The sequence below is a fragment of the Diabrotica virgifera genome, chromosome 9, assembly GCF_917563875.1.
Source record: "Diabrotica virgifera virgifera chromosome 9, PGI_DIABVI_V3a".
Classification (NCBI taxonomy): domain Eukaryota; kingdom Metazoa; phylum Arthropoda; class Insecta; order Coleoptera; family Chrysomelidae; genus Diabrotica; species Diabrotica virgifera.
The window spans coordinates 151,978,490-151,995,624 of NC_065451.1; the positions used below are offsets into that span (position 1 = coordinate 151,978,490).

General features: G+C 32.3%; 2 protein-coding genes across 8 annotated transcripts in view; both read left to right on the forward strand.

Annotated features, from left to right (window-relative positions):
* Nucleotides 1-17,135, forward strand: part of LOC126892343 (zinc finger protein 845-like) — a 369,452-nt gene that overhangs the window by 265,804 nt on the left and 86,513 nt on the right. The window lies entirely within an intron of this gene.
* LOC126892341 (zinc finger protein 729-like) overlaps nt 1-17,135 on the forward strand; it is a 418,287-nt gene that overhangs the window by 187,512 nt on the left and 213,640 nt on the right. For 4 of the 6 annotated variants that reach the window (XM_050661856.1, XM_050661855.1, XM_050661859.1 and 1 more), the window contains one exon: nt 10,729-11,966. The exons of 1 other annotated variant lie outside the window; for it this stretch is intronic. In XM_050661856.1, the coding sequence (XP_050517813.1) occupies nt 10,729-11,966 (1,238 nt within the window). The remainder of the gene's footprint in view (nt 1-10,728; nt 11,967-17,135) is intronic. One more of the 6 variants, XM_050661858.1, reaches the window with a different exon arrangement.

The following is a 17,135-nucleotide window of genomic DNA, read 5'->3' on the forward strand; positions in this document are numbered from 1 at the left end:
GATTCCGACTACTTTTCATGTTAGTACATCATATTATGTTTTATACATATATGTAGATAAGGACACACCCTTAAACTTGATAAAAATAATAAACTTAAAGATAAAACCCATAACTAAATTAAAATTCATGGTGACGTTTCAATTATTACTTTAATCATCGTCAGAATAATAAGCTTCTTGAGCGGATGCTTTTAAATAATTTTAAAGGAACAAACATAATTAATGAAAACGTAAAAAATGACATTGACAATCATTGGGTTAAGTTAATAATTTCAAACACGCCATGTCTTGTTGCGTGTTTAAGGGTGGCTTCAAAAGAAATATGGATAATGCCTCCTTGATGCTGAGTTCTGTTGGAGAACTTGCATGACCAATGATTGAGAAGTCCTTACGACTAATAGGGTGGTCAGAATCAGTCATATGTTGGAATACTGCTGAATTTGGAACTGTTCTTGATCGTCTTCCTAAGTGAGGAGTGATACCTAAGTGTTCGCAACATCTGACATTAAAGTGACGTCGAGTCTTCCCGACGTACGTAGCTGCACAGCTACTACATTTGAATTGGTATATAATGTTAGATGCCAGATCACTAGGAATCATGTCTTTCACATGGAAACGAGATCCTATCCTTTCCAAAGTCGTGAAAGCAAATCTTAATTCTATAGAGGGGAATGCTTTTTTAATTATTCTACGGATGTTGCGTCGGATTTGTAAGCTGTGGTAACCAGTATATGGAAAACGTCTGATGTATCTTTCTAAGAAGTTCAACGAAAAACCATTTTTACTTAAGATCATCTTTATGTTTTCTAATTCTTCATGTAGGAATTGCCAGGTTGAACAGATAGTGAAAGCGCGGTGAACAAGTATATTGATTAAACTTGTTTTGTATTTGTTGGGAATGAAGCTATCTGCGTTTATATACAGGCCGGTGAAGGTTGGTTTTCTGTATATTGAAGTGGAAAAACCTGAAGGTGATCTGAATATGTTAATTCCTAAGAAGGGCAGATTTCCATTGATTTCAATTTCACTAGTAAATTTCATATTGTGGTGTTTCTGGTTGAGATAATCTAAAAAATGTTGAATGTGATCGGTATGTTTGAAGATGAGAAAAATATCATCCACGTATCGTCTATAAAGAAGTGGCTTAAAATCAATTGGACAGTCAGCTAACCATGTTTTCTCATGGTGACATAGAAAAGTGTTCGCGAAAACTGGTCCTAAAGGAGAGCCCATTGCAACGCCATCTATTTGTCTATACACTTTTCCGTCAAAACTGAATAGACATTCTTTGGCAGCTAATGTCAGTAGATCTTTAAATTTTGACTGCTTCATTCCTAAAAAGCTTGAATTGGAACTTGGAAAAAGTGAATTTATTATTATGTTGATGGTTTCATCTAAGGGAACGTTTGTAAACAGACTTTCAACGTCGAAACTGACCATAATTCCATCTTTGTGTCTGTCTTGGTTGGTAATTTCCTTCGCAAATGAAAATGTATCTTTTACTGTGAATTCGTTTTCAGTTAGTATTTGAAGGTGTGGGACAAGATATTTAGCTAACAGATAGTTTGGAGTATTGATGGAGCTGAGAATCGGTCTTAGAGGGCCACCAGTTTTGTGCACTTTTGGGACTCCGTATAAACGTCCAAGTTGTGAACCAGTGGGAGCAGTTTCTTTGAATATCTTGGAAGAACAATTTTTAAGTTTTTTCCGGAAATTGTCTTCAAATGATAACATTAATTTAAATAGGTTATTAAATGGTATGTTAATAAATTTTGTGTTATCCGATAGAATGTTGTTTAATTTTTCTACGTAATTTAAGCGATCTAAAATGACTATTCCGTTGCCTTTATCAGGCCGGATAATGATAATGTTTTTATTTTTTTGTAAATTACGTAAGGCAATAAATTCTTCTTTAGTGAGGTTTGACTGTGGGAGCTTAAAATAGTTTAAAGAATTCAGCGCTATATCTTTAAGGCGGGCTGTTATGCCATCTAGTGTTATTCCACAGTTAGGTTGTAAACAGGTATTTTGGTGTTGATTGGCATAATTGTGGAGGTGGCGTGCTGTATATTCCATCGGTACTGCGAAGTTCATTTTATTCATTCTTTGGGGAGCTAAAGTTAATTTTTTTTATAATATTTTTAATTTTAGTCACTCGTAACTAAAGAAAAGCGTTTCTTAAAATTTTTTTTTTCATATTTTTTTATTTTCATTTTGTTATTCCATTTTATATTTTCCTATACATATTTGATAATACTTATAGTCAGAGACCTAAAGAGAATAAACAATTTGTAAGATTTTATGATATTTTTATTTTAATAAAAGGAATTCTTTATTATATTTTGAAAATATTTTATTATATTGAAGTTTTTTTTATTTTATAGTGGCTTTGGCTTAGCCAATTAGACAGACTATTTCTTTTTTGAATGGTATTACAATAATAATTTTTAATTTTATTATCTAAGCCTCTTTAAAATTTAAATTTACAGGACGTTACATATTCGTAAAGACATTTTAACGTCTGCTTATTTTTTGGAAAAATAATTTCGTTTAAATTGACAGGTAAAGGACAATTTAGATCAATTAATTTTGCATACATTACTTTAATATTTTGTCTGTACTGTCCATACTCCAATATGAGGTGCTGTAGATCTCCAATTCTACCACAGGCGCAATATGGGTTATCACTGATAACTATGATAATTATATAACTATGATAACTGATAATTTCCTGATACATATGCTGTGTTTGTATGCTGGAGTTAGTGCGTGATTTGATCTCACTCTGTTTATTGTTTTTATAAATAACCTATTCGATTCATATTTAAACCATCTCTCATTGAGAATTAGTGGTTGGCAATTTTTAAAATTTATTCCCGTTGTACTTTGCTTATATACACATTGCCAATTTTGTTTGCAATGGTTTTTACTGATATTATCTATATCGGTTACTGGTAGTTTGTTGTTTATGTTTCGATTGGTTAAAGCTGCAGATTTAGCTAATTTGTCGACTTCTTCATTTCCTAATATTCCAGAATGTCCTCTAACCTAACAAATAATAATTGAACTGCCCGAGGAAGTAATATCATAATATAGACTCTTAATTTCTATCTCAATGTGGTTTAGATTTAGATATTGAAGTTGAAACATATTTAATATTTTATTACACTGAATAAAAAGAATAAATATTGATGAGTAAAACTGATAGTAATTTAAATTTAAGTAGTCTTGTAGCAGAATTAAATTCAATTTTAGAACCAAATAGTGATAAAATTAACGAAATGACTCAAACAAACTTCTTCTTCTACGGCACTACAGCCCAAATTGAGCCTTAGCCTCCTTTATTTTTTGCCTCCACCCTTGCCTGCCTGTGGCTGCTCTTCTCCATACACGGACTCCTAAAAAGGCTTGTGTGTCGCTGTTTATTGTGTCTTCCCAGCGCTTTCGTGGCTTCCCAACCGGTCTCTTTCCTTGCATTCTAGCATTCAGTGCTCGTTTTGGTAGCCTATCCTCTCCCATTCTTATCACATGTCTGGCCCATTGCAATCTTTGTATTCTAATGAAGTCTGACATGACTTCTCTCAGCCACTGATAAAAATCCACTGAGAATATTTGAGTGCAAAATACTTGTACCAACCCATTGCAGTGATGGTCCATGGAGAATTAAAATAAACTACGAGCTGGATGAACTAATGTAGAGCACAGATATTGTTAGATTTGTTAAGTCACAAAGACTAAACTGGCTTGGTCACTTAGAAAGAATGCCAGATAATCAAACTGTAAAAGTAATCCAGAAAAGGAAGCCCCAAGAAAATAGAACCATTGGAAGGCCCCGTAAAAGATGGATAGGCGACGTAAAGGAAGATCTCAAACAAACTACCAACTATTAAAACTATACTTAGATTCTATCCCAGCATATTGATTATAGCTGCTATATCTAGGGCCTTCGGTATACAAGAAAGGTAACAGGGCCAGTGCTACGCTTTAACCGCCTATTATTACCCCTGGCTTGACCTAAAGACATTTTAGAAATGTCTAGTTGTATAAAAATAATAAATGATGGTTTTGCTTGTTTTCGATTCAGAGGGTTGCACCCCCGCTGGACAGGCTGTTTCTACCATTTCAGGCGTCTTCAGCAGCGTTCGTTACAGTGCACTCCTCTGAACCGAAAAACAGCTGGACCATCATTTAAAGGGAATCTGAAAGATAATTCAAATTCCCCATTAGGACGCAAAACAGCGACATCTCATAACAAATTGAAGAGTCTCAGATGCAGAATCCACCAATTTAATAAAAATTAAAATGGTAAATAGTAATTTAAACCTGAGACTTTTGAAAGTTCTTTCTGGTACATCCTTAATCTGCGACTTTTTCAATTAATAAGACCGCAGACGACGAATATAGAAAACGAAAAGGAAACGATCACATTCCGCTTTCATTCGTCTAGGAAAAAAGACAGAAGAGGAACTTTCAGTACTCAAATCCGAGTAAAGATAGAAAAATAAAAATAATAAATGATGGTTTTGCTTGTTTTCGATTCAGAGGGTTGCACCCCCGCTGGACAGGCTGTTTCTACCATTTCAGCCGTCTTCAGCAGCGTTCGTTACAGTGCACTCCTCTGAACCGAAAAACAGCTGGACCATCATTTAAAGGGAATCTGAAAGATAATTCAAATTCCCCATTAGGACGCAAAACAGCGACATCTCATAACAAAAGAGTCTCAGATGCAGAATCCACCAATTTAATAAAAATTAAAATGGTAAATAGTAATTTAAACCTGAGACTTTTGAAAGTTCTTTCTGGTACATCCTTAATCTGCGACTTTTTCAATTAATAAGACCGCAGACGACGAATATAGAAAACTAAAAGGAAACGATCACATTCCGCTTTCATTCGTCTAGGAAAAAAGACAGAAGAGGAACTTTCAGTACTCAAATCCGAGTAAAGATAGAAAAATAAAAATAATAAATGATGGTTTTGCTTGTTTTCGATTCAGAGGGTTGCGCCCCCGCTGGACAGGCTGTTTCTACCATTTCAGGCGTCTTCAGCAGCGTTCGTTACAGTGCACTCCTCTGAACCGAAAAACAGCTGGACCATAAATTTAAAGGGAATCTGAAAGATAATTCAAATTCCCCATTAGGACGCAAAACAGCGACATCTCATAACAAATTGAAGAGTCTCAGATGCAGAATCCACCAATTTAATAAAAATTAAAATGGTAAATAGTAATTTAAACCTGAGACTTTTGAAAGTTCGTTCTGGTACATTCTTAATCTGCGACTTTTTCAATTAATAAGACCGCAGACGACGAATATAGAAAACGAAAAGGAAACGATCACATTTCGCTTTCATTCGTCTAGGAAAAAAGACAGAAGAACTTTCAGTACTCAAATCTGAGTAAAAATAGAAAAATAAAAATAATAAATGATGGTTTTGCTTGTTTTCGATTCAGAGGATTGCACCCCCGCTGCATGATGGTCACCTCCTTTAAATGATGGTCCAGCTGTTTTTCGGTTCAGAGGAGTGCACTGTAACGAACGCTGCTGAAGACGCCTGAAATGGTAGAAACAGCCTGTCCAGCGGGGGTGCAACCCTCTGAATCGAAAACAAGCAAAGCCATAATTTATTATTCTTATTTTGATATCTTTACTTGGATTTGAGTACTGAAAGTTCCTCTTCTGTCTTTTTTCCTAGACGAATGAAAGCGGAATGTGATCGTTTCCTTTTCGTTTTCTATATTCGTCGTCTGCGGTCTTATTAATTGAAAAAGTCGCAGATTAAGGATGTACCAGAACGAACTTTCAAAAGTCTCAGGTTTAAATTACTATTTACCATTTTAATTTTTATTAAATTGGTGGATTCTGCATCTGAGACTCTTCAATTTGTTATGAGATGTCGCTGTTTTGCGTCCTAATGGGGAATTTGAATTATCTTTCAGATTCCCTTTAAATTTATGGTCCAGCTGTTTTTCGGTTCAGAGGAGTGCACTGTAACGAACGCTGCTGAAGACGCCTGAAATGGTAGAAACAGCCTGTCCAGCGGGGGCGCAACCCTCTGAATCGAAAACAAGCAAAACCATCATTTATTATTTTTATTTTTCTATCTTTACTCGGATTTGAGTACTGAAAGTTCCTCTTCTGTCTTTTTTCCTAGACGAATGAAAGCGGAATGTGATCGTTTCCTTTTCGTTTTCTATATTCGTCGTCTGCGGTCTTATTAATTGAAAAAGTCGCAGATTAAGGATGTACCAGAAAGAACTTAGTCTCAGGTTTAAATTACTTTTTACCATTTTAATTTTTATTAAATTGGTGGATTCTGCATCTGAGACTCTTCAATTTATGTCTAATTGTTCTTGCCTGCGCTGGGATTTGAACCCTGGCCTACCAGCACGCGAATCAAGCATACTACCGCCTGAGCTACGCCGGCCCTATACTACAAGAATAAGTATTTGGAGAAATACAGTGACATACAAGAAGAGGTGATTTTTTCTTTTTATGAAGTTACACTCTTTAGCAATCAAAACACAAATCATTCTTCTATAAGCTAATTTGCTGACTCGGAGTTAATCATATAGCCCCTCTGAAGATCTCTGGAGAGAGTGACACGTAAGTCAGGGGATAATTGATATTCCCAAAATTGAAATGAAAACATAATCTGTCTTTAAGTTTCTCAGTTTACTCATATTGTGAGTAAACGGAACCAAATTTCGTTGGAATTTTTTCCTAAACGAATGAATGTAATGTTACTGCATATCGTAGATTCCCTTTCGTCTCATGTATTGGTCGTCTGCTTGTCTTGTACATTTACATTGTGTAAGGCAGATATTAAGGAAGTACCTACCCAGAAACAGAGCACAAAATATCTATGATATTTATAAAAATATCGGATATATATGATATATATCCGATATATATCCAAAATGTGATATTTATATGATATTTTGGAAAACATTCAATAGAGAAACTAAATTGACCAAAATAAGACTTTAAATGTAGAATGTAACACTATAAAATAAAAGATATATTTTTACTTTAAATAAAAAATACAAAAATATAAACGTACGTATGGTAGTATGTTACATAAACAGAAAACAAAATTCTAACATGAAGTAAAAACCACTTCTATGTAATTGGTATTTATTAAAATCAACTGGACTACTACACAATATTCAACAAAAAAATACTAAATTTGAAGATTGTCAAGGACCTGAAGAAGAGTCCCAACTGTGTCAATAGACAAACATCCCTTAACCGCAATTTTGTCCCCATTCATCGTCAATTATTCTCATAATTCCTATTACTTACAACTTCCTCTTTTTCTATCCTATTCTCTCTCTTCTTTAACTTAGTCACCCCTCCTTTCAAATTTTCCTCTTTCCTTCACTGCTTTCAAACTCCTTTACACAACTAATCATTACTAACTACATGAACCCCTATTAACCTAAACCTAATTAATTCACCCTACTATCTTCTCACTTCTCTTTCATTTCATTACTTCATTCAGTTTAAATTCCACACCACATCTATTCTCAATCCCTCTCTTTCCCTTATTATACTTGTCTTTCTACCTTACACCACAGCCCTCTACTTTTTGTCTTTGACTGTTTCCAAATATTTTTTACTTCTCCAATTAACATTTCATCACTTATAATTTCAGTTCTCACATTAGGACCCATTATTATTACAATTAAATTATATCAATATTCGTTTTCTTACTTTGGTTTTACTTATTTTATTTTATTCAGTACATTTTCAATAATAATTTCATTTTTGTATCAACTGGACTCAGCTATAATCATACATTTCTTTATCTTCAATTTCACATACCCCCACTTTGTCACAAGAATTCTCTCAAATTTTTTAAAAAATATCTCATAATTACAATCCTCTTCATTTACATATTTCATACTATTAAGTATATTGACTGTATCCTAACTCAAATCCATTATTTTAACAATTTCCATTTACATTTAAATAACAATAATTTTCCTTTTACATATACAACCACCAATACAATATAGGTATAAATAACTTGCCTACCTATTAATTCCTTTGTACAATAATATTCCAACTAAAATTTATTCTTTCTCTTCTCTCACCATCATCTGTTTTTTATCTTTTGTTTATCATTGTTTATAGCAGCTCATACTTCCTTTTTAATCAATTTGATCAATGTAATGTTATAATATACAGTCAACATAAAATAAGTTTATATTCAAAATAAATTTTGTAAATCACAATTTTGTTTTCAAAAAACAATAGATTTAAATTTTAGACATTTTCAGATATTAAAATCTTTATCATAGTTTTGGATCATGACCTTTTGTTAATAACCTTTGAAAATCGACTACCTTTTTCTCTACTGTCAATGTCACTCAAAACAGTTCCTTACACACTTTTGACACTTGGTAGTCAGCGTTGGCCTAAGATGGTTGCTTAAGTTTCCTGGTAGGGTTTCACCATGTTCCCGGAGGTTATATCTTTTAACATCGGCGTTTAGCCTGTTTAATATCACTTTGAAATAATGTAAATCGAATTATAAATTCAACCATTGTTTGGTTCTGGGGCTATTTAGCAAGTATTCAAGTAAGTAATCATAACCACACTTTTCTAACTTTCAAAATTTCAACCATCTTTCAATTTTTAATAGTGGGATTACTTATTTTATTGTAGATTCACTGATGATGGACCGATGGGTCTGAAAACGTTCTGAATTGGACACATTTTATTCAATTCATTGGGATTTTTTAGATTTTAATAAATATACCAATTACATAGAAGTGGTTTTTACTTCATGTTAGAGTTTTTTAACTATGTGGTATACAGTCAACCTAGGGAACTCCCCTTTTAGAAAACAAAATGATACGAGTGTCCCAAGTAACAACTAAATTAACTAAAAATATTGAAAACATTAACTTAAACATACCTATAGGTATTTCTATTTTTCCAAAATAACTTAAAATTCTGAACATTTAAAAAACAAAATGAAAATTTAGAAAATTAATTAATATGATGGTTCAACATCGGAAGTGTCTGAAAAAAATCCAGTAAAGCACCCAAGACTTAATTCTGCGTCTTTATTTTCCCTTCTTTCAGTTTCTTGTTCAGGCCAAATCCATTCCAAATTGTCATGTTTTTGGTATGAAGAATTGTTTAAATATTTAAACATGAATACAAGTTTAGCAGCCTTTCAGGTTTCTAAATTATTTCGTAATTTGGAATGCACAAGTTCAAAGCTTGAAAAGCACCTTTCAGTGCCTGCCGTGGAGGCTACTGCTGTAAGTAATTGGTTAATTCATTCGAGAAATATGTTTTTACCAGGCCAAGCAGATTCAGCGATTGGAACAGACTTCCACCGTAATAATGGAGATGTTTTTTTGAAATTTGGACCATACATGAAAGACGGAAAAGGTTTAGACTTCGAAGTTAGGGTCATTACAAACGGAACAAAATCTGTGTTGATTGAATTTAAATATTCATAAGCCTGTTCTTTTTGTTCGGCAGTAAGTCTTTCTCCCAAAAAGCGATGGTCCAGTAAGTTTGCCAAAAAATGAGGCGAACCTAGAGCCATATTCCTCCTTTTGTAATAAAAGTTCTTAATTTGAATTGGTTGATCTTGATCGATTTGAATTCCTGTTAGAAGGCAAGTCAACATAGTTGCGACGTTGCCGCTTTTTAACTTTATGTAAAAATTAGTGCGAAATAAAATACTGATATATATCACGATATATATAATATAAATATGATATATATCAGTGGATATATGTCGTCGCGCCCTGATTTTAAGGAAAGGTCTGCTAGCAGCATCTCTGGTCGGCACACACGTACTTCTCAAATGTTCTTTAAAAGTCTTTCCAGATACCAAATAATTCACGCACTTTAATTATTTCCGAAGAATAAAGTTCAAATGTCTTTTAATTTTTTTTGACTTCACTTTTATTTATATCGCACCAAGCAAACACCGGACACCAACTGTAGCGGTTTTTACTGTAATAATATATAATTACAATGAAACTAGCGGTTCGTATTTATATACGACTTTATTAATTTATTTATACAAGTTTACCTTGCAAACTCTAGCTTAAACTAACTCTATTTACAAAATCCGTCCCTATATATAGCCCAGCCGTTATTTCTGGAAGATTCTGCCCATCTCTAGTTATTGTCGCCACATTGGCTTTTGCTCGTCTTCCGCCCCGCTGCATCGCATCTTATCAAGAAAGATCGATGTGTGTGTGTGTGTGATGGGACCTGTTATACGAGGGTCGGTCAAAAGTAATCTTTTGTTACATTATTATTTGAAACATTCGCTGGAAATAGTCAAGTTGTCTATCACAAGACGAATACAATGGTAGAAGGTAATGGTTTTGATAAGCGCTATGAATCATGCTGAAACAGTACGCAATTTGCGTGTTATTTACAAGGTCATAGCTCTTGTGAAAATTCAAATCTTATATTTTCTTCACAAAGTTCTTAAAGGTTCTTAAAAGTCAATCAAGACTCTCGTAAAGGTTGGCTAACTATCCTTTTTTTAAACAATGCTAATAAATATGCAAGTTTTTTACATAGCTCTAAGGCTTCATCTCGGTTGAACACCTCGGAGGTTTAGACCTTCTTTGTGTTTTATTTTTTTTTTATTACTTTATGTATTTCTTTTTAAAATTTTTGTTCTGGCATATATTTTTCTTTTAGTAAAAGACAAATTCTTATATTTTGGTTTTTCTTTTAGGTGTTCCACACTATATTACAATGGAAGTTACAAGTACCAAACCATTTAATGATCCCAAAGCACATTTGAAAACTTATACCGGCGAAAGACTGTATGAATGTAAAATTTGTTGTAAGCAGTTTAGTTATATAAGTACTTTTAATGAGCATAATATGAAAGTTCACACTGGTGAAACACCTTATACATTCGAAATTTGTAGTATGCATTTTAATCACCGAAGTCACTTAAATACGCATATGAAAATTCACACGGGTGAGAAACCTTATAAATGCGACATTTGTAGTAAGCTGTTTACTGAAAATGGTACTTTAAAGGAGCATATGAGAATTCATACAGGTGAAAGACTTTATGAATGTGAAATTTGTAGTAAGCCGTTTACTCGATTAAGTAATTTAAAGGATCATATGAGAGTTCACACTGGTGAAAAACCTTATAAATGTGAAATTTGTAGTAAGCAGTTTAGTGAACTAAGTAGCTTAAATACGCACATGAAAATTCACACGGGTGAAAGACGTTATAAATGTGAAATTTGTAGTAAGCTGTTTTATATAAAGAGTAGTTTAAAGGTGCATATGAGAGTTCACTCGGGCGAAAGACCTTATAAATGCGAAATTTGTAGTAAGCAGTTTAGTCGCAAAAGTGGTTTAGATAAGCATATGAAAATTCACACGGGTGAAAAACCTTATAAATGCGACATTTGTAGTAAGCTCTTTACTGAAAATGGTACTTTAAAGGAGCATATGAGAATTCATACAGGTGAAAGACGTTATGAATGTGAAATTTGTAGTAAGCCGTTTACTCGATTAAGTAATTTAAAGGATCATATGAGAGTTCACACTGGTGAAAAACCTTATAAATGTAAAATTTGTAGTAAGCAGTTTAGTCACATAAGTAATTTAAATACGCATATGAAGATTCACATTGGTGAAAAACATTATAAATGTGAAATTTGTAGTAAGCAGTTTAGTTACCTTAGTAGTTTAAATGAGCATAAGAGAGTTCACACTGGTGAAAAACCTTATAAATGCGAAATTTGTAGTAAACAGTTTAGTCGCAAAAGTGGTTTAGATAAGCATATGAAAATTCACACGGGTGAAAAACCTTACAAATGCGACATTTGTAGTAAGCTCTTTACTGAAAATGGTACTTTAAAGGAGCATATGAGAATTCATACAGGTGAAAGACTTTATGAATGTGAAATTTGTAGTAAGCCGTTTACTCGACTAAGTAGTTTAAAGGTGCATATGAGAGTTCACACTGGTGAAAAACCTTATAAATGTGAAATTTGTAGTAAGCAGTTTAGTGACCTAAGTCACTTAAATACGCACATGAAAATTCACACGGGTGAAAGACCTTATAAATGTGAAATTTGTAGTAAGCAGTTTTATATAAGGAGTAGTTTAAAGGTGCATATGAGAGTTCACTCGGGCGAACAACCTTATAAATGTGAAATTTGTAGTAAGCAGTTTACTATAAAAGGTAGTTTAAGTGAGCATATGACTGTTCACACTGGTGAAAAACCTTGTAAATGTGAAAATTGTAGTGAAGTTTAGTTACCTACGTAGTTTAAAAGAGCATATTATGACTGTTCACACTGGTGAAAAACCTTGTAAATGTGAAAATTGTAACAATTAATGCTGTAGACTACATTAATCTTCTCTAAGTTATCTGTAGTAATGTACTCAGTGTGATGCTGTATATATTGGTGAAAGTGGGAGGAATTTGTCCAATCGTATTGTTTCGCACAAAAGTGACTGTAGAATAAAAAAGCCTTCTTGTGCTTTGGCAGAGCATGTAATTGACAAAGACCATGTGATGGATTTCGATAATATTCAAATTTTGTGCAATGAAGGTAATAAATTTAAAAGAACCTTTTTGGAAATGGTATCTATAAGTAAAAGTGATCATAGTTTAAATAAAAGATCAGAAATTCAATATTTTAAATTCAAAATTCAAATAATTATTTTTTTATGCAGTCTGGGAAATATTCATTCTATTATTAACAGTTTTATTTTACCATTTATTGTTAGTTTAGTTAGCAGGTTTAATAACGAACCTAGTTTTATATGGTGAGTTACATTTTTACCACTTTTTGTCCACTTTATCAAATTGCTTATATTTTAGCTCTTGAAAAAGAATGCGATGGCATTTGAAAGCTTGAGAAATAAAAAATAGTCCTTTAAAATAGCCCCTTTTATTGACTCGAACCCACTGAAACTTAAATTGTTTTATTCCAAACAAGTCAACATAGTACTTCGTTTTATATAGGGTGTTAGTAAATAAGTATGAAAAATTTTAAGGGCTAATTCTACATGAAAAATTAATACCAGTTTGCTCTATAAACATATGTCCGCAAATGCTTAGTTTCGGAGATACGGGGTGCTGAAATTTTTATTTTAAACTGCCAATTTATTTATTGCTCTATGACCAGTTGAGCTATGAAAATGAAATTTAGTGAGTTTTAGGAGGTAGTTATTACGAATTATTTGACATACAATTTAGAATTTTGCACTCATCATTGGCGCGCCTACGGGCAATGGTCTGAATTTTTTAAAGAAAAAAATAGTACTCCACTGAGATATTTCGAATTAAAAATTATTTTTAAATTCCACGTCTAATTTATGATAAAAAACCTTTCTTGCCTTTTTTTCATATGATGCACCGTTTTTATTTAGAAAAATAAAACATCTTGGCGCGTATTTTTCATTTCTTAATACATCATAAAGAACTATCCAATATAATAATACTAAACTGGAACAATAACAGAAAATATTACTAATAAGATCTCAACTAGGTGCAAAGCTGCAAGAAATGTTTAAAATGATCTCCTTTACAGATAACAGAAGAATTTTATATTCATCATTGGCGCGCGTACGTATGTGCGAGTTGCTTGCCAATGATTTTTCTTTTCTATGTTTATAGTTGTACTTGCTTATTTAACATCCTTTATTGTATAAGGTTTTGGCTTTTCTTTCCTCAGGTAGCTTTACCTCCGTGACTGTGTTGGTCGTCGCCCTGAAAGGCAGGGTCTTCTGACATTGTTGTCACAAATGGTAATATTGCTCCTGTAGTGATCTTTTTCCAAGTTAAACTATTATTCTTCTAACTTGGCTATACTGTACTGATGACGACTAATGAGTCAGAAACACGTGTCTGCAGTTGCATTCCATCTTTTTATATTGTTAATTTTGTATTCACATTCACATTGCGAGTTATTTGCCAATGATTTTTCTTTTCTATGTTTATAGTTGTACTCGCTTACTTAACATCCTTTATTATATATATATATATATATATATATATATATATATATATATATATATATATATATATATATATATATATGTCAAACGATGACTACCGGGACTTTTTTTAAGGTGTATATACAGACGCAAAATCTTGAGTACATTACTATTTTCTACACGGTACACTATATACTTTTTAAAAAACTGTAATATTTTTGAGTTTCTCATATATTGATGAGTTCCGGTACATTTTAATTTTTCTCAGGTAACGTATTTAGTTAATTATTTATGTCAAACAATGACTACCGGGACTTCTTTTAAGGTATCTATCCAGACCCAAAATCTTGAGTACATTACTGTTTTCTACACGGAACACTATATACTTTTAAAAAACGGTAATATGTTTGAGTTTCTCATATGTTGATGAGTTCCGGTACATTTGAATTTTTTTCTGGTAACGTATTTAGTTAATTATATGTCAAACGATGACTACCGAGACTTCTTTTAAGGTGTCTATACAGACCAAAATCTTGAGTCCATTACTATTTTCTACACGGTACACTATATATTTTTTAAAAACAGTATACAGTGTATAAAGAAACAGTATATTCTACACTTTGAAATATTGCGATTTAAGCCAACTTACTTTAATAAAATGTTGATATGTATTAAGAATTATACAGGGTGTTGTGCAATTTTAAATTTTTTTTACTACAACTTTCATGAATGTGGACATTTATGTATAAAAATTTATGACTGGAGGCGTCTGAGTATGTGCAACTATAATTTGATACATACGTTGATGTAGCTTATATAGGCCGCCACATATGCCACGTATACGGGATAAATTTGGGCTTAACATTTTGCTTTTCAAGTTATCGCTATTTGTGTGAAAAAACTTGTTAATAACTTCAAAACTCAACAGTTTTCGAGCTAATCGCATTTTTCAAATCAGCCATGCGGGTTACCTCGTAATTTGAATGGTGAGAACTATTTACATTTTTTACAAAATGATTTTATTGATTTGTTGGTAGAATTGCCATTAAACTTAAGGCAAAATTTGTGGTTCATGCAAGATGATGCACCCCCACATTATACGAGGGCAGTGAAAACATACCTAAATACCGAATTTCCTGAACGCTGGATTGGTCGTGGTGTATGGTGGTACATAGGGAGCAAAGAAATAACGTGTTTACAAGAATCCCATATACATTCGCAAACCAACTTTATTCGCAAACCAACTTTGGGAAGAAACAGATAATACAGCAGTTTGTTTTGAACCAACGATGCTATTTAATATGAGACGATCTTTTATGCAACGTATTGATACCTAAATACATTGAAGAAATTGGTGGATATATCGAACACTTACTTTGAAAAAAAGTTTAATGTTATTCAGTTTAACTATTTCTTACTTTGGTTTATAAATAAAATGTATTTTATTATGACTTTAATTTAATATAAAACGTAAAATGTTTGATATCAAATCCTATAAAACGTTATTAAGTATCCTACTGATGTATGTAAAAAATATTAGCGTATACTATTTTTATCGTCAATCTTTTGGAAACTATCAATTTAGTCAAAAGTACTCGTATTCACAAGTATTATTGTTTTTGTTTTTTTTCCTTTGTTGCCTGCAGTAATTGCATTTAAGCCGAGATATGCAGCTGATCTGAAAAATACGATTAACTCGAAAACTGTTAAGTTTTGAAGTTATTAACAAGTATACAAGTATATTTTTATACATAAATATCCACATTCATTAAAGTTATAGCGAAAAATAAAATTTTAAATTGCAATTTCAACACCCTGTATCTTTCTTAATATTAACATTACAATATTTTAAAGTGTAGAATCTACTGTTTATTTTTGTAAAATTACTTAAGGACAACCCTGTATACAGACCTAAAATCTTGAGTACATTACTATTTTCTACAGAGTACCCTATAAACTTTTTAACAAACTGTAATATTTTTGAGTTTCTCATAATATATTGGTGAGTTCCGGTACATTTTAATTTTTTTCAGGTAACTTATTTAGTTAATTAGTATTAAGGTGTAAATACAGACCCAAAATATCTTACTATGTCCTGTTTGGTAGGTACACTATATACTTTTGAAAAAACTGTAATATTTTTGATTTTCTCATATATTGATGAGTTCCGGTACATTTGAATTTTTTTCAGGTAACGTATTTAGTTAATTATATGTCAAACGATGACCACCGGGACTTCTTTTAAGGTGTCTATACGAGTACAGATCAAAATCTTGAGTACATTACTATTTTCTACACGGTACACTATATACTTTTTAAAAACCAGTATATAGTGTATAAAGAAACAGTAGACTCTACACTTTAAAATATTGCGATTTAAGCCAACTTGCTTTAATAAAATGTTGATATTAAGAATTATACAGGGTGTTGAAATTGCAATTTTAAATTTTTTTGCTATAACTTTCATGAATGTGGACATTTACATATAAAAATTTATGACTGGAGGCTTCTGAGTATGTGCAATTATAATTTGATACATACATTGATGTAGCTTATATAGGCCGCCACGTATGACACGTATATGGCATAAATTTTGGGCTTAACTTTTTTGTTTTTCAAGTTATCGCTATTTGTGTGGAAAAAAGGTAAACTTGTTAATAACTTTAAAACTCAACAGTTTTCGAGCTAATCGCATTTTTCAAATCAGCCATGCGAGTTAACCTTGTAATTTGAATGGCGAGAACTATTTACATTTTTTACAAAATGACCTTATTAATTTGTTGGAAGAATTGTCATTAAACTTAAGGCAACATTTGTGGTTCATGCAAGATGATACACCCCCACATTATACGAGGGCAGTGAGAACATACCCAAATACCGAATTTCCTGAACGCTGGATTGGTCGTGGTAGTCATTTTCGTTGGCCACGACGTAGCCCAGAATTTAATCCGCTCGATTTTGGTGTATGGTGGTGTATAGGGAGTAATGAAACAACGTGTTTACAAAAATCCTATAAACACTCGCAACCAACTTTTTAGGAAAAAATAAATAATACAGCAGTTTGTTTTGGTAACGTATTTAGTTAATTAGTATTAAGGTATAAATAGAAATCTTACTATTTTCTGTTTAGTAGGTACACTATATACTTTTAAAAAAACGGTAACA